This window comes from Aquila chrysaetos, chromosome 22, assembly GCF_900496995.4.
Source record: "Aquila chrysaetos chrysaetos chromosome 22, bAquChr1.4, whole genome shotgun sequence".
NCBI classification, from domain to species: Eukaryota; Metazoa; Chordata; class Aves; order Accipitriformes; family Accipitridae; genus Aquila; species Aquila chrysaetos.
In genome coordinates, this window is record NC_044025.1 from 19,776,522 (window position 1) to 19,802,751 (window position 26,230).

A 26,230-nucleotide genomic window follows, 5' to 3' on the forward strand; every position below is an offset into this window, starting at 1 on the left:
CTTATTCCCTTTTCCCCAGTCTCTGGGGACTTCACCTCGCTGCCATGACTGCTCAAGTAGGATGAAGAGTGCCTTAGCAGCTTCATCAGCCAACTCCCTCGGGACCCTGGGATGCATCCCGCTGGGTCCCATGGACTTGTCTTACGGTCACATTCCTCAGGTGGTCTCAGACCTGATCTTCCCTTACCATGGGAAGGACTTTGCTCCCCCGCTCCCCGCCTTGACGTTTAGGGACTTCAGAGACGTGGGAAGAGCGACTACCAGTGAAAACTGAGGCAAAAAAAAAAAATGCTGAGTACCGCAGCCTTCTCCATGTCACTAGTTCTCCTATTTATGGGGGGGAGGGGACTACATTTTCTTTAATCTTTTTCTGATCAGTGTACCTGTAGAAGCCCTTCTTGTTACTCTTCACATCCCTTGCCAAATTCAGCTCCAGCTGTGCCTTACATCTCCCGATCCCAACCCTACATGTCCAGGCAGTCCTGTATTCCTCCCCAGATACACGTCCCTGGTTCCACTGTAAGCATTCCCTTCTTGCGCCCTAGTTTGACCAGGAGCTCCTTACGCAGCCATGCTGGTCTCCTGCCTTCCTTGCCTCATAAAAAACAACACTCATTTTAAGTGATTTAATCACAGCAGACTGCACTGCCTCCATCTTCCTACACGCTCCATGTTGATCGGCTAATGCAAGCCCCAGCGCTCTGACAGCTGAGCAGTGTTTCCTTCTTTCACTAGACAGAAAAATACCACTTTTTAGATATAACCTTGGGCCCTTGAGCTTGTCCTTATTTTAATAATTAGCCAGCAAAACTAGTAAATCAGGCTTAAATGATTCAACATAAGTATTTCTTTCAGAGTAGGATAACAATACATACAGGGTTAAATCTGTTTTATATTACATCACTTTACTGGCTTATGTAGCTCACATTAACAGTTTTGGAATTAAGCCCAAGTGCAAATTGTGCTTGGAGAGTCTCAGCAGCACATGATCAGTACAGCATTTTATTCAAGGACTTTTCTAGCATTTCTTCATCTAAATAGGCACAGTTTATATCAACTTTTCCAGGCAGAGTAAGACAGACTACAGTACTAATTCCCACTTTGATAACCTCAAGCTACTATAACAAAACTGAGGCTATAAGTTTTACAGAAAAGTGATTCTTTAAAATTTTCATTGTATAGCCTATATAGGACAATAAACAAATCTTCCATCTTCTTGATAAATAAGTTATAATTGGATCAAGCTATGAAGTAAGAGGTGGTCCTCAAACTGTGTTTCAAAGACTGTGTGCAGATGGTTGACAAAACGTTGGCAGGTCAGGCAGCGCTGGAAAGAACAGGAAGGATTTTGCTCACAAAGCTGTCTGCAGAAGTAGCTGCTCTTCCCAAGTATGCTGCCCCAGCTCCTTCCATTATCATTTTCAAAATCATTCTTAACAGAAACATTTACAAACTACTGACTTATAAAATGAAACCAGAAACTGCAATCCTCAAATCTTACACACATACGGATTTTCAGGATTGGGTCTATAGGGCAAGAGTATTTATAGAGAAGGCAGCAGGAACAGACTCAAATGGCGTGTGTCATGTAGGTCACCTGGAAAGTTAACACCAGTTTACTGCCAAAACAGTCGCTTGCTATTTTAAAACCGTACTATTATTAATTTATATATAGAACTGCAAATTTTGCCAATTAATATGTTTCAGCTATGCTTGCCGAATGTTGATCACGGAGACGTCCTGTACGCTGGCCTACACTTTGGAAGCCAAAGACGTAAGAACTAGCCCTTGCAACATTTTGCTGATAATGATATGTATTCCACTACTATGTATATCAGAAGCATACACTGACAGAAGAAAAGTATTAAATACGCTTCATGTAAAAGATTTCCTGTGCTGGAATAACTCCATATGATAATGTATTTTAGTACTCATGACTCCTAATGCAACCTGCTATTAAGAGCAAGGGTTGTTTTTTTTTTTCCCCTCCCCTCATGTCAATTCTGTCAGGGGAAAAACATCCAAGCCTTTTTTCAGAATTGATAGAAAAACCTTCAGTAAGGCCCACTCCCTTATGCATAATTTATAGATAATCCATTTTAATATCAAAACCTTAACCGCAATTGGAATTTTTGCTGGGCAGTAATGTTGCTGCCCACAAATAGTATATACTGCCAAACTGATAAATGAAAGGTTTTAAAAAATGAGAAAGAGAGAGAGAAAAACTTTAAGCACACCACTGAGAACTAAACAGGTAAGAAAAAATAGATGCAAATTGGTTGGTCATTAAGAGAACAGCATTGCAAGCTACTGATACAGGCAACTAATTCGTTACAGTAGAAGTGAGACCCTACCCACCCACATCTAGAGATATGATCTGGATTACCTATGTTACCCCCTGGCTGGCTGCCTTAAAGCCTGTCCCGTGAAAGGGCAAAGAAAGATGTTTTCACTCTGTAATACCAGTTGTATTCTTTTCCCCTGAGTATACCTATTACAGGTCTGAAATAAGCGTACTGTCAGAAATGGGTTGAAAGAAAAAATAAAATAAAAAAAAAAATCCACTTCAAGCAAATTAAAGAAGTTGTTTCAAAAATGTAGGGAATAATTTACTTTTTCTTCCATTATTTAAAAAAAAAAAAAGTCTACAGTCTGACAGAAAAACGACTGCTCTGCTGTATTCCAAGCAAGTTGGACATTGCAATACCTACATTGTACATTTTACTACATAAAGACTGAAAGCTCCAACAGGGAGCAGTAATGGTACAGGAGAAGGGAGAAAAATAATCTTCATACATCTATTTTCATAAGTTTCTGCAACTAACTGAGGGTTTAATACAATGTGTTCAGAGCAGTGCTTACAGGCAGGACTCCTTTTCTGCTGATCTCACCTTAAGCTTTATGTTCATAATTTCCTGTCTAACATCCTGGACTGAGAAGCAGCTGGAACAAGGGAAACCTCATTTCAACACTATCAATGAATATAGTGTACACAAATGAACGGAAACCCTTTCCAAATCTTAATAAAAAATTGTTTCATTCTTTGGTTCTACTATTCTAACCATGTCTTCCTATTCTGGAATTATGTTTGCACTACTTACTGTAAAAAATAATGTTAAGATACCATTAATTCAAAAAGTCATTTCAAGGCTACATTAATCAAAATTACTCACAAACGCTCTCCTCTGCTGACATTAATGATATTCCTAGAGAGTTTGGCGAGTAATAGATATGAAGCTGACTGCAAAAGCAAAACATTGTTTTCCAAGAACTTTATGGAACACTGTACTTTAACATACAAAAAATGCTGTCAGCTACTGAGCCAATACATTATACTCAAAATGTAGGTTTATTGCATATCAGAGAGATTCTCTGCCTTCATAATATCATGATGAATATTGAGGGAAACACTTATCTTTTTCTTTCCGATTTCAAAATCTGTCTATATTGACGTGTCACTGCAATATAATGCTACGTTAAAATACTGTGCCGTAACATTATTACACCATATCTATCCATGCACTTGTAACTGGGTGACAAACAGTAAGAGATTTCTCCAAAACTAACTGTTACAGCTACTGCAATAAAGCCCATAAAGAACCCCGCATCTTTTGACAGGTTACTATTTGCACATTATGCATACAAGGACAAGACATGAAAAATTCACTAAAAAATTAAGAAGGAAAAAAAAAATACCACTGCATTGTTTTGAGGGGTTTTTTTGCCCTCATGACATGCCTGTTGCACATCTTATCTTCACCCACAGTTTATCAAATGCTTAATTCTCCAATGCTATCTCTCAGGATTACTGACACTGTAGCTACGATCATAGATTGCTTAATATTATCTTTGAAGATCTCACATGAGTCTAACAGGGGTAACCTGCCTCGGACATGACTCCAGCTGGCCAGAAATTCTCAGCAAAATTTACAGATGTCCATGTTCCCTGCAGGACGCAAAACCAGACAGACTAGTGTCACTGAAAAGGAGATTCCTACCTGAAAGGTCCTCACTCCTCAAAATTAATAGAAAATCTACAGTCATTTTCACTTCAATAAATTAATAATTCCTTAGGGTACAAAAATACATTTCACTACTGTTTACTTGCTACAGTGCATATAAATATGCTACACCATTATCTCTTTTATTTATATAATTCTTATTTGTTTAGCAATTATGCTCTTTTGGCATTTTCTGAAGAGTAGACATAAGGCATTTCAAATGCAATTAACCACACACGACAGAATATTCACTCATTACTAGAACTATATTTTTGTTATCAATAATATATTTTAACTGCTTTTCACTTTGAGCAACCTCTTCAAACTACTCAGGTAGACAGGTAGGCAGATGATGGTCAGGAAAACTGTCCATCAGCATCCTAATATATAAGATGTTAAGGTACAACACACAGACTAGTTCTGGTGACTCTGATTAATTAAATAAATTCAGTTGATTCAGAAAATTAAAAAAAAAAAAAAAAAAAAAATCGAGATACAGAACGTCATCTTCTAGCACTGCCTCTCAGAAATTAGAGAATTCACAGAGCATTTTGAAAAGACTCTCTCAGGGATGCAAGCTACTCCTGACCTAGCTGGCAGCAAGCAAATCTAAAGAATTAGTAAGGTAATAGATTAAATAGGACAAAAATGCATAGAGACACTCAATGTTCTAAAAGGATTTTTGTTTTTAATGCCTTATTTTTAAAGTTACCTAGCAATACTTTGCTGTAAATAGATAGATCAGTAATATGTTTCCAGTATAGAAATACTACCCTGACAGTACCCAAGGAAACGGAAACATGTCTAAAATCACATTACATCATGCTCAACAGTTGCTATATACCCAGTATTCTAGTCAGACTTCAACTTGAAAGTGGAAAAGTTGTGACATTACTGATCAAGACAAACCCAAGATGAGCACCCTCATCAACCAGAACAAAAAACCCCATTAAACTAGCTCTGCAATTTGACGAGACAGGTAACTAAGTATACTATCTGTAAATGAAAGCTATCTCTGGATTTCAGACAACTTCTATTCTCAGCAAGCACCACTAAAATTTCCACAGTCAATTAGTGCAAAGAGTGCGTTTATTATACCATGCTTTTGTTTGCAGAACAGAACATCTGTTATTACCAATAAATAAAAATAATCAAGGAAGGTACTTGAAACACAAGAATGATTTCATTAAATTTGTTCCATTTCAGAACGAAGGAAAATGATCCCATAAATCATCAAATATGACTTAAAAGCCACAGCACACTTGTTGGTATATAAAGATGTGAAAAGCAAGAAAAAGAGCTTTACAAGAAGTTTGTTTCACTTCTATGTGGCTGTGGAGGTGGGAAGTCACACAAGCAGCACAGGGATATGCAGAAACATCAAGAGGACAAGTCTTAGATAAAGGGCCACCAGTTTTGTTTATGGAATGTTTAACATCAAGGAAGGAAAAGTAAGAAACAAATGCAATTTTACCTGATAAATATCGGATAGGCTGCTGCTCCCAGAATCACTGGCAATGCTACATCCCGACTGGCTTGAGGGGACGTGAGTCACCTGAGGATGAGGATTGTCGGTAAGATGCATCTTGGTAAGATCAGCTGGAAGCTGTAAAGAAAATGGATTTGGGGAAAGGCAGGAAAAAGAAAGGAAAACAAGACGTGTGAGTCTGATTTGAAGACAAAGGTATTCATAAAACTTTTGTTACACGTTTGAATATCCACCTGTTACTTGACATACATTTTGAGAAAAAGCTAATTTAGGCTAAGACTGCCCAATCACATTCAGATTTTATACAACTGATAGAAAACGATGAACCTTCCTATAAAAGAAAGGTCTAGCCTCTTTACAGCTAACGATATACACCAACAGGATCAAGAGCGCATAAGATGACAAACAGATGATGCTGGCCAAATAGCCCACAGTCTTAAACATTAGCTTATGTTGCAATCCAACATGAAGCAGGATCCCTGTTTATAAATTCAATTCATGCCTTAGTTCAAGAATAACCTCTAGAAAGCATCAATACAGAACAAAAAGTAGTGTAATCTAAACAAAAGTTTTGGTCCATAAAATGCTTTGAATTTTCTTTATGAAAATTAGTACACAGAAAGAATATTATGCATTTTGGCACATGTATGTACAATAGCACTTCTGTTCTATAAATCTATCTGTACATGCATGATTGAAGCCCACAAACATATTCTTTCTGTTGAAAGAAGTAAAAGTCAGTACTAGGCTTTTGGAGAATCAAAGCCACATGGAATAACCAGTCCTTTAATTCAGCTGCTCATTTATTTTCTGCCACATATATTTCTAGTATTTTTAAATTTACACTCAACTGTATGAAAGAACATTGTATCAGAGAATCTTAGATTCTATGATAAAATGTATATCCTTTTACCACTTATAAACAAAATTTATATACTATTCCTTTTAAAAAATGCTCTGATGCAGAAAGCCTGAAACTACTCTGACAGCATAAAGTATCATGATCAAAATGAAAAACCTTCTTCTGTAAAACAAACAAAATTACACACAGTTGTGTCAGCCACTAGCTATTCATTCCTACGAATTATAAGATAATATTGTACAAGTGTTGTTGATCCAATATCAACTTTATAAATAGTGACTAAACTTAAGTGAAATGGTCTTCATTTGGAATCACATTTTTATGTCTATTTTTTTGAAGAACACAAGAGAAGCACTTTACCAAATACTCGTTCACGTATTTTGTGAAACCATAAGCAGCACTGCAGGTCTTGCCAAACCTTCCTCACCCCCAGAAAAAAAAAAAATTAAAAAAAAAAAAAGTTGAGAGCACCTCTGACAGATGTAACATAATTTTGACTATCAAAATTGTTAGGAGGAACATGGAGGATGTTGTGTCACTTGTAAATCCCAATGACATTCTCGTTGCCAATTGCTACTTAAACCTCACCATCCTGTGGGCTCTAAAAACCAGCACAGATCATTACTTGTAAAATAACTCTGGGAAATTGAAGACTACAAAACTATTTTTCACTATCCTAATATAAACAAAACTAAAATAATGTAAACATTTTACTTACAAAAAGAATGTACAAAATATGCAACCTGTAAATTAATATCTATGTTCACATGTATTTGGAAAAGGAGAAACTATGAAAAGCAAAAGATTGCTAAACTCTCACAAACTTCCAGTAAAAAAACCTCCAAGCAGCAGGTATAAAATAGTGAACTTGATCCAAATACAAAGGAAACACAACACTTTGAAGCCTATGTTTAGCCACCAAAAAGTTTTACAGGCTGAAAAATCTATTTTCAGGATTTGAGAACAGCAAAAAGGTCAAACCGCTCAGCTGACAGAATTCAATCCAGTGGCCAAAAGGTACACTCGCTATCTGTCAGCACATGCTGTAAGAGCTGACGTACACCGAGATGTGACCTCTTCAACAACAACAACAAAAAAGTAAAAAAGCGAAGCACGAAAGTTGAGATTTAATTCTGGTCTGGAGCACTAGCTGGTTACTTTTAAAATCCAAACGCGTACTTCTACAGTACACATTTTTGCGCCACGTACAGAAAAGCACTATCCATCTACTAACGGACACGAGGCAGAAAGTGTCACATTATCTTCCTTAAAGCCTGCGGCGATTTGGACGTTAGTTAAGCCACCGATATTTCAAGGATGCCGACCACGGGGCTGACGGAGGTCGCTTCCCTGGCTGTCCCCATCTGCTGCCTCCGTTACAGCAGTCAGCAGCAGCCGGGGCAGCCTGTGCCGCAGGGTGACACTGCTCCTCCGCTCCTCGGAGTTTCACACGTCAGCCGGCTCCTCTGCAAACACGCCGCAATGCCACCGTCCACGCAAAAAGATAGAGAGGCACGTACGAGCAAGGTCAGCGCATCGTTTGCCAGGCAGGACAACATCCAGGATGACGCCCAGTACTTGCTAGCAAATTACTAGGCAGGGCTGCTGGCAGTCACTGATACAACTGGAGGTCAGTGTAACTGAAAAATCCAGGAGTTTTAGTAAATTACAGAACAAATCAACCCATATAGACTCATTACCTCTAGCTTAACACCACCGCCGTTGTGCTGCAACCTCCTCAGCCTGCCCCCATCTTTATAACCTCCCTATTCCAACAACCGGCTCCGAGTTAAGCTTCGATCAGATTTCTTTCCGTCCATGAGCAAGTCCCACGGTGACTGTGATAATACAGACACAAGGAAATCTAATTTAAGCTCCCTGCTACCCAGATTCATAATGATTTACAAACTTTCAAAACGGCTCCAGGAAAAGCATGAGCAGGACCAAGAGCAGAACTGATTCTGCAGGATTTCCCAGGAGAACAAGGGCAGATGCCTGCTCTCTACCAAAAATGGGTGCTACTGAAGCCCATTCTGGCTCAAAGACAGTGACACACACGCAGACACACACTGCCACACAGAGTTTTTCTGTCCTAATTCAGTTTAAATGTTAAGATTATTGTGATGAAGGCTGTTCTATATACCTTAGTTGAGAACTACCGCTGGAACAAGACAGGGCTCTCAAAATAAAAAAAAAAAAGTTGTGTATATACTTTGTATGCCATTTTCAAAAATACACATTGAAGACCAACTCAGACCACCAGCCTTCCCAAAGGAGTATTTCTTATCATCTCATTAATCACTTACAACTGATCTTCATTCCCCCTGCCAGCACTCCCATTCATTTCCATCACCTATAAAGCACATGGGCATGTATGATGTTCCTGCTGGACTCTGCAATATGTTCTTGTAAAAGACATTTAATGCAGGTTAGATGCAAAGAAACACTGCAATATCTCTTTAAATTTGAGAGAGAGATAAGGTTTATTTGAGACAAGTGACCTTTAAAAAGTGCTGCTTGCCACTCTACTCAATCTCCCAAAATAAATCACAGCTTCTGTCTTTTGTATGTCATTTTTATTACCCAAACTGATTGTTCTTTCTTTCAGAGCTCACTAAGCAGCAATACATGGATAGGATGTTTCTGTAACAACATGACAGCAGACAGGGGAAGGACTTGCTGGATGTGGTAGTGAAGTTGCTGAAAGTGCTACAACATTGTCTTAACTATTGGTGAATTATGTTCGCTTATTATTTGGCTATGGGTTTTTTGTGAGAGAAGCTTAGAAACTGTTGTTACAATCGCATCAATCTCTTGAAAAATTATGTGTTAGGGAAGGAAGTTCAAAACAGCAATGTTCACCTATGTCCACATTAGAGGCTTTCAGACACAGACATATATACCTGCATTATCTTCTGGTTAGTTGTGTCCCAGCAGCCACAGATAGGAAAACCCTGAACATCCATGAAATTCTAATAAACACTCAGTACAGAAATAGACTACTTGCCACTTTAAACCATAACAACTACATTTTCTCACAAGTAGGGATAATCTGGAATTCGAATATGAGTGTGTCCGACACGCTGGCACAGCCAGTCCTTACATCGGTGCCAGCACATCCTTGTGACTGACCTTTCCCAACAAAGAGATATTTAGCACCAAACCCTCCGCTGAAATGCCATATTGTGGTTCAGAGCTGTACAGGAAAGGAAGTTAGGAAAATAGAAGTTATGGTCTGCACAGCCACCTACAGCTCTGCCCTCCCACTGAGTCAGGAAAATACATTCGGTGATTACACTGAAAAAAAACCTGAATCAACAAGGGAACTTTTAAAGAGATACTGCAAATTTCAATAGGAAAAAAGGAAAGAAAAAACACTAAAACCTTCGGAAGCTCATCCTAATGGTAGGTAGCATCAGTCTGCCTTGCCACACAAACCCAGAAACGACAGCAGCCTGGACTGCTCTTTGTTAAACGTATGTGAGATTTCTGAAGGTGGTACACAGCGTCAACCCCGTCCCGCTCACCAGCATGCAGTCGAGGCCAGCTCATGAAGCGGCAATGCTGGGGACAGGGCAGGGGAGGGCAGAGGACATGAGAGCCTAAAAGCCAGTTCTGAGTAACAGTTAAGGAAAATGACATGCACAAAATACTAAACTCTACTTGCAACCACCCTGGAAACACCCACAAGGTGAAGACTCCGTGAGGTCCATCAGGAGCTTGGCTTTTGCTATCTGTTTTATGGGTTCAGCCATCCAGCACTGAAGCACAGGGCAGCAGCACTCATGCTGCTAAACCAGAGAAACCCCAAAAACTCAAATGATACAACTAAGTCAGAGAAACTCCCAAAACCTCCAGAAGCCCCAAACCCGTCATTTCTCCTACTGCACAGTACAATGCAGAAACTCTCACATTTAAAAAACAAAACAAAACAAACAACAAACAAAAGGGAAAAAAAAAAACACCCAACAAAAAACCACCAACAAAACACGAAGACCAGTATATATAAGTGCTTTTTGTCCTATCCAGGCAGAAAGAACACTCAAGTCTTGCACATGTTGTAGAAGACAAATTACATCAAGAGACTGATTTATAGGTTTGAATGGAGAGGCAGATCTGGGAGCAGCACTGCTGCTCTGAACGGCTGGACGAAGCAGAGGGACATAAAAATGCAGCAACGGGACGCTGTAAAAGCAACCAAGCGTGGGAGAGAAGAATCTCTGCTCATGTTTGTCCTTGGGCATCCTTGGAAAAAAGGATGGTCCTTGGGAAGAGTGTGGAGAAATCAGTGGTTGTCAGGAGTAATGGATGAAACCCAGGGAGGTTGCATAGGGGAGACAAAGAATGAAAATGAGGAAGGAGGAACGAGAAGAGGACACAGACCCTACAGCATCCACCACTGCCCAAAGGTGTCCCAGGGGAAACTGCTCAACAGGGCTCTGCATGACACCAGGGCCCATGTATGGGGCCATGCGGACCCTTGGGCTGGACCAGTATAGACATTCTTTGGTTAGCTAAAATTATCAGCTAAAAATGACTAAAGAGGAAAGAACCACCAAAGAACTGGTGAGAACCAAGTAATACAGCAAAAAAAGCTACAAACTTCAGTCATGAGGAATTTATACTCTAAGAGCCAATAAATTTGTCAAAGAAAAACTATACACCCAATAGTCCAAAATCATTGATTTACTAATTAACCATTCAAAATGTGCAATGCATTTCAATAAATTATTTTATTTATTGTAAACAGTCTGAATGAGAAAAGAATGAAGAACAGCATGCGGTGTGCTGACAGCAGTAACTCATGCTTATACCTGAAAGCAGCAGGTTTGGTGGGCAGTACCGCTCCCCAGAGCCCAGCTCTATCTTTCCACTTTTCAACAAGGTATACTTGCAAAGAATATTTGATCTTTTTTTTTTTTTTTAAACAGGCAATCAGAACATCTTGGTTTAATATAGAATTACCAACTTTCTAAAACTAGTTTGATAACAAGGGCAGAGCAATGACCTGATGATTTCTTCCAGAGACCGCTGAGGTTTCCGACAGTCCCCTAGCAAGAACTGTACGAAGTTTTAACAAAGATGAGTGTAAGGTCCTGCGCCTGGGAAGGAACAACCAAAGAGCCCAGTACAGGCTGGGATCTGTTGACCGAGGAGCTGAAAGTGACCTGGGGGTCCTGGTGGACAGTAACCCAAATACAAGTGAGCATGCTGCTGCAGCAGTGAAGGAAAATCAGATCTTGGGCTGTAACTGCCAGGGCATTCCTAGAAGAGATAAGAGACATAACCATCCCACTCAGAACTTGTCAGGCCACACCTGGAGTGCTGTGCCCAGTTCTGGTCCCTACAATTCCAAAAGGAGGTGGACAGACTGAAGAGGGTCCAAAGGAGGGCCATGGAGATGATGAAAGGGCTGGAGAACCTGCTCCGTGAGGAAAGACTGAAGCAGTTAGGTCTCTTCTCCCTGCAGAAGAGAAGGCTCAGAGGGACCTCATCACAGCATCCCAGTACTTAAAGGGCAGCTACAAAGAAGATAGCGGCTCTTTCTTCACAAGAAGCCACATGGAGAAGACAAGGGGCAACAGGTACAAGTTTCACCAGGAGAGGTTTCATCTTCATTTTATTTATTTATTTTTTTTTACTGTGAGACCAATCAATTACTGGAATAACCTCTCCAGGGATGAGGTAGAGTCCCCATCACTGGGAATTTTTCAAGATGTGATTGGACAGGGTGCTAGATAATCTCATCTAGGCTCCCTTTCCAAAAACAACCACGTTGGTGCCAACACTGACAACTGACACTGCTGCACAATTACCAAAATCTCACGGGTTATTTGGCTTTTTCTGCATCTGATGAGTATCGGAAGTGCAATCAGCCAGCCAACGTCCAGCTCATTTCCTCTTGGATATCAGGAAGTAACATTCTTCAGTTTTATTATTTCACTACACTTTCATCACCAAAAGCACCCCAAATTTACAATGGGGCAGTACTTCTCCATAGCCACAAAACACTTTGCAACGATTACGACGCTGAACTTATACAAATAATTTTCAAGCTATCCAGTGCAGCAGACTGAACTGCATCTCACTTGATCTCATCTGAAAGTATCTACAGGCCCACGTAGAGTGCATCTGCAGTGACATTTACTTCCTACATAAACACCATTTGCTCTCAGCAGTGAAGTCACACAGAATACTTGGGAATTGAATTAAAAGCTGATTTTGGTATAACAGATTTTTAAGATTGCACATGCCCTGTATAACAGAGCAAATTACGCGATCTTTGACGAGATGACCACCAATCAACTCTTGAGAAGCACACTAAAAATGATTGCTAGCCTGAGGACAACTTTCCTTTATGTGCTCGCCAGAAAGGTTTTGCTAAAAATGAAGGCTATAGAAAAGTCATTGCAGAGTTTATATAGAGAGAAAGGCAAACACAGAACTCAGAAGTGCAGTTATGTCATAGGAGGGCTAAACTGAGACTTTCATCTTTCTATTTCCCATTCTTTCCAGGGAAAGGAATCAGAAGAACCTCTTTCAGCACAGAGACAGTGCTCTTCCTGCTGTATTTCCTATGTGACTTTTGGATTTCCTGGTATCTTTCCCCTCTGGAAAAGCCACATCTGTGCCTTTGTGCCACAAGTTTTGAAAATAAGTATCAGTGTTTCCTGGTACAGTTTGGATATCCGAAAAACACATGCTAAAAAGGCATAGACAACATGCATTTGCAAAATACTCTTGACAGATGGACACAAGACCTATGAATTATCTTCTTCTACCTGTAAAAGAAGCTTCACCACCATGTTTCAACCTGCAGTAAATGGCATGTTTATTAAACATATTCAGAAACATCCGCAATGAGGGCAGTGGCCAAAGGACTCATCATCAGAAACCAAATTACTAAAGGAAGCACAGTCTGCGTAATTCTCCCGGTGTACAGTGTCCATTACAAATTCAAGTTAATGGAAAGAAAATGGGCAATAAGGAAGCAAAAATTTTGCCTCATTTTTTATCTGATACTCCTTGATAGCAAAGTTTTTCATCAGTCTTCCTAGGTCTCCGTGTGGATGTTTACAACCGATCCCTCTAGTCTGGACACAGTAGAAGCATCAGCCTCCAAGGGAACAGTCTGTCCTTTTATAGGCTGTGTAAGCAAATTTTCTGTCCTTGGTTTTACAGATTGTCAGTAACCTTATACCTTATTTGCTTTTCTGAAGCTCCCTGAAATGTTGCCAGCAAGAGTAATATTCAGAAACAACACAGGGTTTATTTCCATGAAACACCCGAGGACAAGCACGGCGCAGCCCCGCAGTTTTGCTGCACACGTACGTCTGCTCTGTCACCGTAAAAACCGCTGTGCACTGCTACACCAGCCCAACCATCTCACCGTTACAACCAGCTCTCAAACTCCAAGCATAGCAATCCCAATTTTAAGGTACAATATTTATTTTGTTTGTTGCTTGTCGTTCTCCATTAAGAGGTTTTCACTGTTTTAAGCTGGAACCCATTAACACACCCCTGAAGCATTAACTGTGATTACACTTCATAACCTCTGAGCTTTAGGAAACACTCCTGCTCAGCCTCCATTGCACCGAAGTGGTTTAAGGGTAGCAATTTTCCTTTCTCAGATGATACAGAAAGTCTAGACTGTTACAAACAGCCAGTTAAGAAAAGCATGTTTGCCTTCAGTTTTAAAACTTAAATTTGCTAAACTAAAAAGACCACTTGATCAAGCGGCTGAAGAGGAGTGCTGTCCTCTGAACCCTCTGCCAGCTCCCACCTCTCCTTTTCGGTCACTGCATCCTTCCATTCCCTTCATATGCCATTTTCTTTTTGATGCTCTTGATTCAACACCTTTCATACAGTTACTATTAGAATGAACTAGTTCTGCCCAAATTTCTTCCTTTTAATTCCTACTTGCACTTCCAGTCTTTGGATCCCATTTTTTGGCAGTCCTGCTGTGAGCTTTCCTCTTTGCAATCCCATGTACGCCTCCGATACCCTCATGATTTCCTATAATCCAAACCCCTACCACAGCAGAGGAAAGCTTTGTCTGAGGAGCTAGAGGGTGGGATGGGTTTCCTACACGGCTCATTCAAGAACACCTTAACTCCAGATGCTGGCAAGTGCTCTAACGCATTATACCATCAGCGGTCCTGGCCTTTTGGAGTACATCCCAGGCAGCACACCCAGCCTGTGCAGGACAGCACTGGCTCTGCTTCCAGGCACCTTTCCTTCCTCTGGCATCACAGTTGTCACCATCCATAGCTGATTATTTTAAATACTTCATGGTCAAAGGCTCTACTGTGTTAAAAAGGCTCTAGGTAGAAAAAATTCCCCAAACCTGGCATTTCCACGATCTGTATCAACTGTCAGGAAGCAGCTGACAAACTCTGCTCAGCTCAACAGCACTATTTTGGATTTCTGTTTTGCACCGGTACTTTGGTGGTTTCTCTGCCAGACCCCTTGATAGCTTTACAGTCAGGGCTGTTTCACTTTGCCTCCAATTCGAGCAAACTCTGCATTCTAGCATCTTTATCTGCCAGTTGTTTTGATGGTTTCACTATGTGCCTGCAATTCCATCATCAGTTTGGTCATTTTCACAAGATAACTAATTTCTTTAATTAGTTCTATTTTTTCTTTCTACAACCTACTGAAACAAGAGCAGCGATGCTTACTCCCACTGACATGCAGTCAGTCTCTCACCAAGCACATCTTTCTGTATCCCACTTTTTGCTCTCAGCCATCCCATTCATTCCATCTAAGAAAAAACCAACCACCCCCCCCGATGTTTTTTCTCACCATCAGTAAGTAAATTATTTTAATCATCTCATATATCCTGCCAGTAAAACAATGAGAAACCACCAAAAACAACTGGAGTTCTCTGAAGTTATTTTGCAGTATTTTCATTAGCCTTTTTCCCAAGAATTTATATAAATTAACTCTGGTTTATGTTCACTTTTCACATACGAGCTACAATTCTGCTCCAGTTTAAAAATGTTTAAAATACACTTAGAGCTGTGTTAATAGGAGAGGAGAAAGTTGCTCCTCTGAGATACAGAAAGAGGCCACTTAGGTATCCACAGAGAGGGTAAGATGAGCCCAGCCAAATTACCTATGCTGACATCAGTCCTCAACTAACTTAATGCAAACAAAAACATTTCCTTCTTAAAGACCACAGATGTTCCACCAGTGGCACAAAAGACGATTTCTTCAGATTTTTAAAGAGCAGCAATGATGTCTTTGTTTATTTGTTTGTTTTTAAAGCCAACTGATAGCTTGAATATTTTCCCAACAGGTTCAGATAAAATCCTGTAACCTTCAATAACATGATGCAAGAAAAACAGTGCCTATCCAACTTCAGATTGCCTTCCTTTTTAAAACATACAGAAGATGTGCTTGCTGACAATATTTATTTCAAAACTTGTTTCAATTCATTAGCTACAGTACATACTTAATCCAGTTATTATCAGTACTACATACATGAATCTCAAAGGAATAAGGACCAAGTTGATACCATTCACGACAGCCTTGCAGTGCCCTGAAAACTATCCTTGTGGCATTGCTAAAATAACCCCAGGCTTACAAAAACAAAAAAAAAAAACCAAAACCAAACCAAAACCCCAAACCCAAAAAGAACAACACAATAACTACAACAAAAAAACATCTAAAAGAATTAAAAATCCCTAGAGGCTGTTCTATGCCTCCGGCAGCCAAGAGCTTCTTGGTCTTCATGGCTCCTACAGTGCATAGGAAATAAAATCCTCTGAAGTATAACGTTTCCTTAGTTACAATAAGGTGACATGAGGACAGAATTTCAAACTAAATCCTGGTGTTGCCTTAAACCACACATGTAATGCAATTTTAATTTGGTTTTCATATGTCTAAATTATAGATTACTGGTATGCCTTAACTCATGATAATGCTAAGCATCTGACACGCAAATACCTCAGCTTCAGAGAAGTGGGGACTTCAGCTGTGAAAATTCACCTGTGAAAAAGTGTGCCAGTATTGATGAGAGCTCCATAATACTGGGAATACCCAACATGTAAACATAAGTTGCATTTTTTACAACCATCAATTAATACAGATCAACTCTTCTCTGGTCTATTCACAGCATAACATTTTTAAAATGTCAAGAATTGTGTTTTGTTATTATGAAAATGTAACCGGAATGTTCAAAAAGACTTACTTTCAGTACCAGAGTTCAGATTTTACTGTTTGTTCTCGCCACTGAAGACTAACACATTACAGGACTAGAAAGAGCCTTGTCTAAATAATTACAGTAGAAAACAAACTGTGACAGCAGCTAGTGATGCTATGAGTTCTGTAAAGAGCTGAAGTTTCACAAGTCATTAAAACTCCGGCAGCCACGCAGGCAACAGCAGCCCGACGTTTGGGGAGCTCTCATCCTGAGACAATACTGCAGGGCACATGAAATTCCAAATCCACATTGAGTCTCATCTCAGCTGAATAATTTATAAACTCTTATATACACCGATTGGTAAAATACAGTGGTGATGATGGTCCTTCTTCACACATCCTCAGGCTGCTACAATCTCACTTCACTGTAATGACATGCAAGTGACAATCAGCTCCGGGGACTCACCTAGCAGGGCTACGAGGATGCACAGAGCGCAACGCGGGCATGCCGATGCTGCAAGCAACACTCGACAGCATATTACCTTTCAGCTAAGAGCTGCGTAATGAGGCCTCAGATCCTGTATATGCAAAAAAAACAAAGGAGCACCAATCTTTCATCTACATTTTCTTTCTGTATTCATAAAGAAATGCATTCGTGGAAGTGAGAGGAGCAAAACAGGGTGGTCCTGAACTAGGCTGTAGCTGTAAGCAGAATTGTAACAAAGCAGGTTTAAAACAAACAAGGTCTAGGAGGAAATGAATGAACAGATAGGTGTTTATTTGCATATTAAGAGCCAATTTCCGATAAAAACAATACTTCAGGAAAAGGCTTTTTCTGTTGAAAAAGCAGTACGATGCGTACTTGCATTTAACTTGAACATGTTATATACTGGAGTATAAGAAAATCCAAGCTTTCTGGAGTAAATGGCCACACAGCTCATATTAAACCATTTTTACCTTAATAGACCAACAAGCAAAGAGTGCATTTTAAAAGTTTTACAGAAAGTACCCTGCAAGTTCTTATAGAAAACACAGTTAGACTTTTAACTAAGTGTAAGGAAAATTGTCATTCGTCAGTCCAAGCACTCACTCTCCGAGTGCTCAGGGATGAGAGTACTCAGTAACCAAGAGGCTGTGCTCCTACAAATGAATTAAGATGGAGAAAGAAGGCAATCCTTCTGTGCAGGGGATGGAGGGGGAAAAGATCAGAAAATATGGAATAGGAGAGACCATAAATACTCTGAGGAGCTGGCTGAAACTCCACAAACCTCAAAGGAGGGCTAAACCATGCAAACCAAAGTTTGTAGGAGGGAAGAGAACCATCAGGAACCAGAAGAGAGGAGCTCGCAGGGCAGTCACCCGCTGCCCGTGCCTGCACACAAAAACTCGCACACTGGGGTGACGAGCACCCGCAGGTCCCGCTCTGAGGGACAACGGGGTGCTCCGCGCCACAGAAAGCTGGGCTGGAAGCTACAGGCATGGACAGAGAAAGATTGGAGGGAGAGGCAAGGCCAAGAGGAAGAGAAAGATGTTGTCAAAATTGATTGAAAAAAGAAAGCTAAGGATCAGTTGCTTTATTTGCACTGAAAACATTTTGAACTCATACTACCAGGGCTACCTTCCATGTAAGTGCATTAGCAAAGACAAGGATGACATCAAATCAAATCAAGGACACACTACCCAAGGTCTGCTTTTCTTCTGAGGAGCTGAAAATAATCTTTAATTGCATGAAGGTTTCAACTCAAGATCTTGGGAGATCAAATTGATGCCCTTTGGAATCAGAAGATGATGTTACACTGATTTTAGTTACGCGTAACTAAAACTTGCATCACATCCCTGTGAGACAACAGCAGAAACAGGAATGGGACTGAAAAATGACTCCAAGTCTTCCACTCTAACCCAAAGACAAACTTTGACAGAGCAAATGTATCTTGTTATTATGCTTCGCATTATTAGATTTTATCTAAACAGCAGAAAGAGAAGAACACAGAAGCCTAGAGAAAATAAATTACTGTCTACTGTCGTAAGACAAGTTTAACATGCACCTGGGATCTTGAATGAAACTGTTTTCCTCAAGAAAAAAAAACATTTTAGAAGCTTAGATGTTAATTCAAAAACCCTTATTTTCTATAAAAAGCACATTATCTCAAAAAGCATCCCTTTGTAAATATCCTCTACAGATACATTATCCAATCACTCTGTATTTTCCCCATCAGACCCTCCTGCTACACAAATAGGGTAACTGTGTATGCATTCTAGGCTTGGAAAATTGTTAGGATGTGCATAAAATTTCTATTACAGGAGAACCATATACATCTAAATTGTTAAGTTTAGAGCTCTCTTTCACAGTGACTTCATAACGCAACTATGTTTAAGAGTCTAATACCACAAAGCGCATTCCAGACAATTTAACAGACACTGAGAAAGTTATGAACAGAATTACAAAGACAATCAGAATCTTGCTGACATACATTTGAATTATTTAATTTTTTTGCTTTAAAATATTGCATTGCTATCAGAGGAATTTAGTTTGATACAAGTTGAATGCCTCTTGTCCTCGCAAATACAACCAGTCTGTGGAAGCAGTTCTCCACAAGACCGATGCAAAGTCCTGTACCTTCCTTCATCTTCCTCCAGAGTCACAGTGGCTTGACAGCTGGGACTGCTTTGATCACTGTTCGCCACACTCCTTGCTGCTTATCATATTCACCATGTTTGCTTAAGGATGCCTGCCTCTATTTATCTCATCTTCTACAGTCTATCATTCCAGAACGTGTACAGTCCCCAGGGCAGAGACCATTTCTTATGATGTGCTTCTGACATGGCATTCTGCCCCTGTACTGGTACCTCCAGACACAAGTGACAGAGGAACAACCATTATTTTCCTGCAAAGGAGATGGTGACCTCTCTTGGACACATTTCCAAGTATCAGCAGAGTCTTGAGAAATACTGTTGACCTCTACAAGAGCCTGCATGGAAGGGCTGAAAAGCTCGTACAGCTCATCTTCAGGTGCACTGCAGAAATTCACAACGCTTGGAGTTCTCTCTCTCAGTTTATCCTCCTTTTAGCAGCTCTTTATACAGGAAAACAGATTGCACTGATTACTTTACAGAAGTCTACTCCCTCCCTTTTACTTTCAGAAGCCAAAAGCAACAGTCTCTGGGAGATGAGGGGTGCGTGTAATGCAAACCGGTGCGGACACCCCTTATACTCAGAGTGTATCTTCCAGGAGGTGATGGAGCTCCTAAAGCTGGCTTTTCCTGTGGATTGCTCCAGAGCCACACAAATTAACTTCCTTAGGTTAAGGTTAACCTTCAGAGTATTCTCCTTTACATACCTTCACAAAAGCTTACCCTTCTGATTAGTCATACAAAATATGACTTCATTTTTCTCTGATTAAATAGATGTATCATTACACTGTCATATTCATAACGGCTATAATTACAACCGAGTCAACAGCCCATTTTCAGACCATTGTCCTGTATCAGTTTAAAAGCAACTAATTAAAAAAAATTCTGGGACAGATAGCTACATAAATCTAAGACATTCTGAATTTAATCACTGAGAAAGCAAATGAAAAAACAGATGTTCACTGCTCTATGGCAAGAAATGGTTCTAGTTTCAAAATAGTATCATAAAATACTTGACATTTTCAAGTTAAAAGTTATAAACTTGCATACTTGAAATTCTGACATCAGTTATTTTGCTATAATATTATTATAAAACACCTGTCAAACAGATTTGTGGTACAATGCTCAGATAAAAACAAAGTGGAACAAACTCAGATATAATTCAGTTCATCAGTGTGTTTAGTCTATGCACATTTCTCTTCAGAGTTGCAGAACATCACAAACAGATCAGTTTAAAAGTTTGTGGGGGTTTGCAGGAGTTTTGGGGGGCTTTGCAGAAGGGGACTACAGGTGCTTTTTCTTTTGTAGTTTGAAAGATAAAGAACTTTTAGCTTTGGATTGGAATGCAAAACCAGTTAATCAGTTTTCATCAGCCATTAAAAAAAAAAAAAAAAAAAGAAAGAAAAAACAAACCTCGCCCTCCCCAACATTTTATACCACTTCATTTATGAATAGTAAATGAGTGAATAAATGGCTTGACTGGTATGGCAGCAATCCACTGGGTATCCTCCACAGAGCTGACACAGGGGGCCAAAAACCTTTACCATTTTTTTATAATATTATTTTACCCCTGCCAAACCCTTATTTGAGCACAGGGTGTCTTTTTTGTGGTTTCTCACTTCAGCTCCAACTCTTCGGAAAGAGCAATCTCAGCTGAAGTACCAACGTGACTAAGCATTCCCATTTTTTAAGCAACATTACACGTTCAGACCTCCTTAATAAGAGTGGTGCAGGTAAGCCGAGCTTAAGTAAATTCATCCTTTCATATTTAATGTCCACAGAGTAGGAAGGGAAGAAAGTGAAAGAGTCGACATGTATACTCGAGACACAGATGATGATACAAACAGGCCAACATCTGCAAGCCTGAACTTTAAGGCGAGGAGACGCAATTACCTGGTTGAGCACATGGAGCCCATCTGCCCTTCAAGGCAATGAGTACCTGCAGCTCCGCTTCACCTGATGACACGGTGGACTCAGCACACGTGAAACAGCCAAAATTCAGCCACACATATGTCCATGTATTTACATGTTGATTTTGGCAACTGCATACAGAAACCCTGAAGCCCGGCACTTTTGCCCCCATACACTGTGAGCTTCCATTTACATTTTATCAGACTTAAAAACCAAACAGGGAAAACCACCCTGCACAGGGACTCTGCACACCCAGCTGTGTTTCTCCCTTGTGCCACTCCACACCGTCGTGTCACTTAGACTCTGTAAACTTTTGGGGACTGAAGTCAAGAGCCAATTTCTGGCTCCAAAGTCAATGCCGTATCTCATGATGTCAAGAGCACACAGGTTTTGCCCACTGCCTTCAAACCCTGCCGGCTTTCACATGCAAGAAAGTTGCACAATCTTTATTCTAGCCTGTATAAGCTGCAACATAAATATAAAATTGTAATAAATAACAATGAATATATGCCTGGCCTCAGGTTTATAAGGCAATTCCCGTGTCTTCGGGACTACTTCTTGGCAGTCGCATTAATAAAATACCAGCAACTCAGCTAATTTTCTGACCAAGCATACCAAATAGTAAGAGTCTGACAAACAGTGTATTTTTTAATTTCTTTAAAGGCTTTTATCTCAATAGGTGGGTTTGCTCGAATGTTCTACATTTCATTACCTCCTTTAAGAGAAACACCCTTCCCTCCCCAGTTTCACAAAAATACTGCATCTTCAGACACACAAAATAATCTGTGTCCTTTAAAGCTAATTGTAATTACATAGTTCAGCTAAATAATTAACCAATTCCACAATGCTGCACAAAGGAAACAAGCAGTACAGCTTCATACAGCTTGAAAATTAGAACATCAGTGGGTTTGTATACCAGTATTTTCAAGTTAGCAATATATGCAAGCAGTCATAAAAATGTTACACTTCAGTAATACTTGCTTCATATATTATTAGGCTAAAAAGCAAGCTTTACATGTTTCGTAAGCAAATGGCATTTTTTATACTTCCTGTTAATTCATAAGCTATTTGTATATAAAACGTAATTCCAAGATTTCAAGGTCCCCCCTTCCCATTTAGCAATGATTCCGCAAGAACAGTCCACGCACAGCCAGGAGTCCAGCATCTCATCCGAGCAGCACTCAGGCTTTGAGAAGTGAACATTCAAACAGCACCACGGTTGTCAATACATGTCAGAGAAATGCAGCACAGACAAAATCTTACTTACTTTGGAGGCCCACGGTTGCAGGCAGTTGGCATAACATCGAACAAGAAAAGCCATTTCTTAGGCTGGGGAAAAAAAGTTTCCTTTCTCAAATAAAAGCCACAGAAGAAAAATATGGAGTAAAATCCCTTCTGGATTCTCTTTAAAAATCATAAACCAAAGCAGCACATGTACATGTATGCAACTTCTCAGGCTTGAATTTCACACTGAATTCAATTACAGCTTCCACTATATCTGAGTAGTTTTCAGTATTGCAGTGAGTTAGCAGCAGCAATTCCTATAAAAATGTTCCAGTTTTAACAAGCACATAAATTCAAATCAAAATGTTTCTTAGCTTTTCAAATACAAATATCCATACGTTCCCCCAGGCAAGAAGCATGTACCCAAAAAGTGCTGCTAAAATTGAATTAATTCTGAAATGGATTAGAACTGCAGGTTAAAGCAACAATACATTAAAAGGCAAGATATGAATTCTTCAAATTCCTTTTTTTCCTCTTCACTAAAATGCATTTACGAGTGGCTTATCTTCGGGTCCACTTTTCGGGAACTTCACGTTCATATTGTAGATGAAATTTTGCAAAGGTTCTTCAGCATCTTAGGCGATTCAGGAATCCCACACCCTGGATATTAAAGTTTCTTCTTTATACTCTTGTCCATCATAACTGCAAACACTGAATTAGTGTCCAGATTGTAGCTCCAGGATATATGCTCTAACAGGTTTGCACTGTGGAATGTATTAAAAGCCTCTGCAATACAAACCCTTCTCTCTTTTGCCCCCCCTCCTTCTTTTTTTAATGCAGTTTACAACTCTGCAGTGTTGCTTAGTATTCTAATGCATCAGTCAGATACCACGGTTAATCCACGCCTAGCTTTTCCAATTAAAACATTTCTGTAATGCACAACAAAACAGTACATCCATGGCTACAGCAAGACTGACTGCTAGAGTCCTAATTCCTACTATCTTTGCTTGCTTCTCAGCAGCTCCCTCAGGAGAAGCTCCCATCGATTGGATGCTCCGCAGCAAGATGAAATATCTAATAAGGAGGAAAGAGAGTGGGAGGGGAACCGAGCTAAAAGGATGACATCACCTGTATAGAAAGCCTTTAGAAACTGCATTAGATCAATTGGCTACTGTATCTGCAGATGCAGCCAACAGAGCATCTTTATTGACCTAATATAAACACATGTATCGGTACAACAACTGCTCAGCAAAACACCCCTGCTCCACATTATATTTTATATCATTTTATGATCTATTAATGCACGTACTGTAACTGAATATTTTACTTTTCTAAATCATTTTTTAATGAATCTCATGTATCTGTTAACACTTTCAACAGCATTTAAGTGAATTATTTCTCATCTTTGCATCTAAATTTAGAAATAAGTAAAATAAATATCTGCAGACATTCACATGCATGCACACAGAGATACACCCATAATCAGTTCACAATAAAATAATATCTGTTTTTATGTATGTATGTCACACAAGAGCCTCAACATTTTTATCTCATCCTATCCTAATTAGGAGATTTGTGTCTAGAATGAGAAGTAAATTTCTTATTGAAAGGTGATGTTTACAGTTCTCATAATGTTAATGGTTTTGAAACCATGTTAAAAGTTTTGGTGGGTAGTTGGTTTTCCCCCCCCCCCCTCAATCAAGACCAATTCTGTTTATAACCAAAATTGCCTTAATTCTGCAGTAGTCAATTTAGTTTTTTATCATTTCTTTTTGCAACTAAAAACTGAAATATTTGCAAGCAGCTTAGTACCTTGGATGGCAGCCCAGCCTGCTGGAGAGCTGCTCTGAGGAAGCACCTACGAGATCCCACACCTTTGAGCTGGGACTGCCGCGATGCTTTCAATTCCTAGAAGGCAAATGACTTCTGCTACTGTGCAAGAAGGGAGGAAAGCACAGGAGAGAAAGAGAGAGGGACAGAGGGTGCTGGCTCTGTTAAAGCCATTATTTAGTACACTGGATTATTTACTTCATCTGTAAGAAGGGGCACTCACTGTTTCCATTTTCCGCTCTTTGGAAAGAATTTTCATCGCCATGTATCTCATTATTCCTAGTTTGCATCAGACTCAAGAGTAACTCTCCATAACAAAACTAGCCCTTGATAGCCATACTTCCCATACAGAAGAGGAGCTTCCAAGAGTGGCCTGGTGGCAGCGAGGGCCAAAAATCCCTTCTGTTTGTTTGTTTGCTTACTCTTGACTACTGAATCGGGCAGTTTGAGGCAATCCACAGAAAGCTCTTTTTCACCTACTGTGCTAAGGGGCACGTGGAAGAAAACTCTCACATTTTGGAAGCCAAGTCATACCAACAGGACACCCCACCCCATCTCAAACCAACAGCTCCTTTCAGCAGTCATCCAGATGTTGAGTTCTTCCTGGCATATAAGCCAAGTTATGATGGGAGTTGCACCTTAGCTAAGAAAAAAACCTTCCTCTAGCACCTTCCAAAACTGTCTTAAAAGAAAAAAAATTGGTATTCATGTCTGAATTTACTTAACCTCTATCAGACAACAAAAATAACAACAGATGCAGCCAGGCTTCATAAATACTACTGGGTTTAATTTGTATTTAAACATAAAGGAAAATCTGAACTTCATTCCTGCACTCGCAAAATTTGCAAACACAATGTCTATTTGATTTTTAAAAGCTGAAAGAATTTTAGATTATTACTTTAGATTTCTAAAATGCACTACACCAGCTATACAAATAGCTGTTTCTTTTACTGTTCCTTCAATACTGAACAATAGGCTAGATATGTCAGCTTCACCTTACATACCACTGTATTGCACCTTTTCTAATAATTCACAAAATTGTATTCAGAAGCATCTTAAACATCAAATATAATGCCACACTGATAAATCTTCAGCAGCAATGAACATCCAAATACTTTTATGCAGTGTTACCTGTATTACAGTTATCACCATCACAATATATCAAGGAGAAAAGAAAACCCACCCAGCTAAAGGAAACCTCTCCCTGCCTGCACGCACACCGATAGCGCACAAACTCCATCCCTCGGCTAACCGGGCAGATATTCATCTCCCAACCGCATTTTAAACCCGCTGCATTGTGCACGAAATCCAATCCACTAAAGATTTTGGCGCGGATGCCATATTTTACAACTACTGTAAACACGAGCTCAATAATGGGAACAAAATTCTATTTCCTTCTAGTTTTGCCTTTAAGTGAAGATGACATCATCCCTCTGCCCGTCCTGCCAATGAGCGCAGCGGCGGTGGTCCCGGGGGGCTGCAGCCAGTTCTGCGCAGCCCTGCCTGCCCGTGCAGCCCCGAGCGGGGGGAAAACCTGACCTAGTTCCACACCCCAGCTTTTGGGGCATCCCCCCACTCATTTCTGTTTGGTTTGTGTTTGATTTGGGGGTTTTTTTGTTGTTTTTTTAACGCATGCATTTCTGCAGCCCCAGCTTCCTGCAGCGCAAGGCTGTAAGTTTTTATAAATCATCTGTTTAATGACAAATCTCAAAACTAGAGCAACTCAGAGACGAAAAAAAAAAAATCCCGTACAAAGGCTGCTCCACAGTGATCACAATCAGAATACTTGTGAAGAACTGCAGCATCGGGCAGAATCACAAACAGTGAATCGCCAGTCTCATTTTAAGCCAGATTCCAAGTTTTCAGAGAATCTTAAGGAAAAAAACCCCTTCAGTCTACAATCTCCGAATTAAAGGTGGTCTTTGTTTCTTAACACTGATTTCTTTCCACGCTTGAAATATCGTGCCATACATTTCTATGCATCATTCTCTTTATCCTCCCATAACGCTTTCTGAATCCTCCCTACTGTTAAACAAATTTGCACATTCTAATTGTCTGACAAGAGTAAGTCACTGAAAAATGGGATGTTTTTAAAAGGATAGTAAGGCCTTTCGCGACTTAAACGCACGTTCAGTT

At 39.9% G+C, this 26,230-nt stretch overlaps 1 protein-coding gene across 8 annotated transcripts in view; it reads right to left on the bottom strand.

The window, feature by feature from the left end:
• The window catches only part of RAPGEF6 (Rap guanine nucleotide exchange factor 6), a 133,999-nt gene that overhangs the window by 45,810 nt on the left and 61,959 nt on the right, over positions 1 to 26,230 (bottom strand). For 7 of the 8 annotated variants that reach the window (XM_041119383.1, XM_041119384.1, XM_041119380.1 and 4 more), the window contains one exon: positions 5,476 to 5,607. In XM_041119383.1, the coding sequence (XP_040975317.1) occupies positions 5,476 to 5,607 (132 nt within the window). Of the gene's footprint in view, positions 1 to 5,475; positions 5,608 to 22,307; positions 23,268 to 26,230 lie in introns of those variants that run through there. The other variant, XM_029998366.2, reaches the window with a different exon arrangement.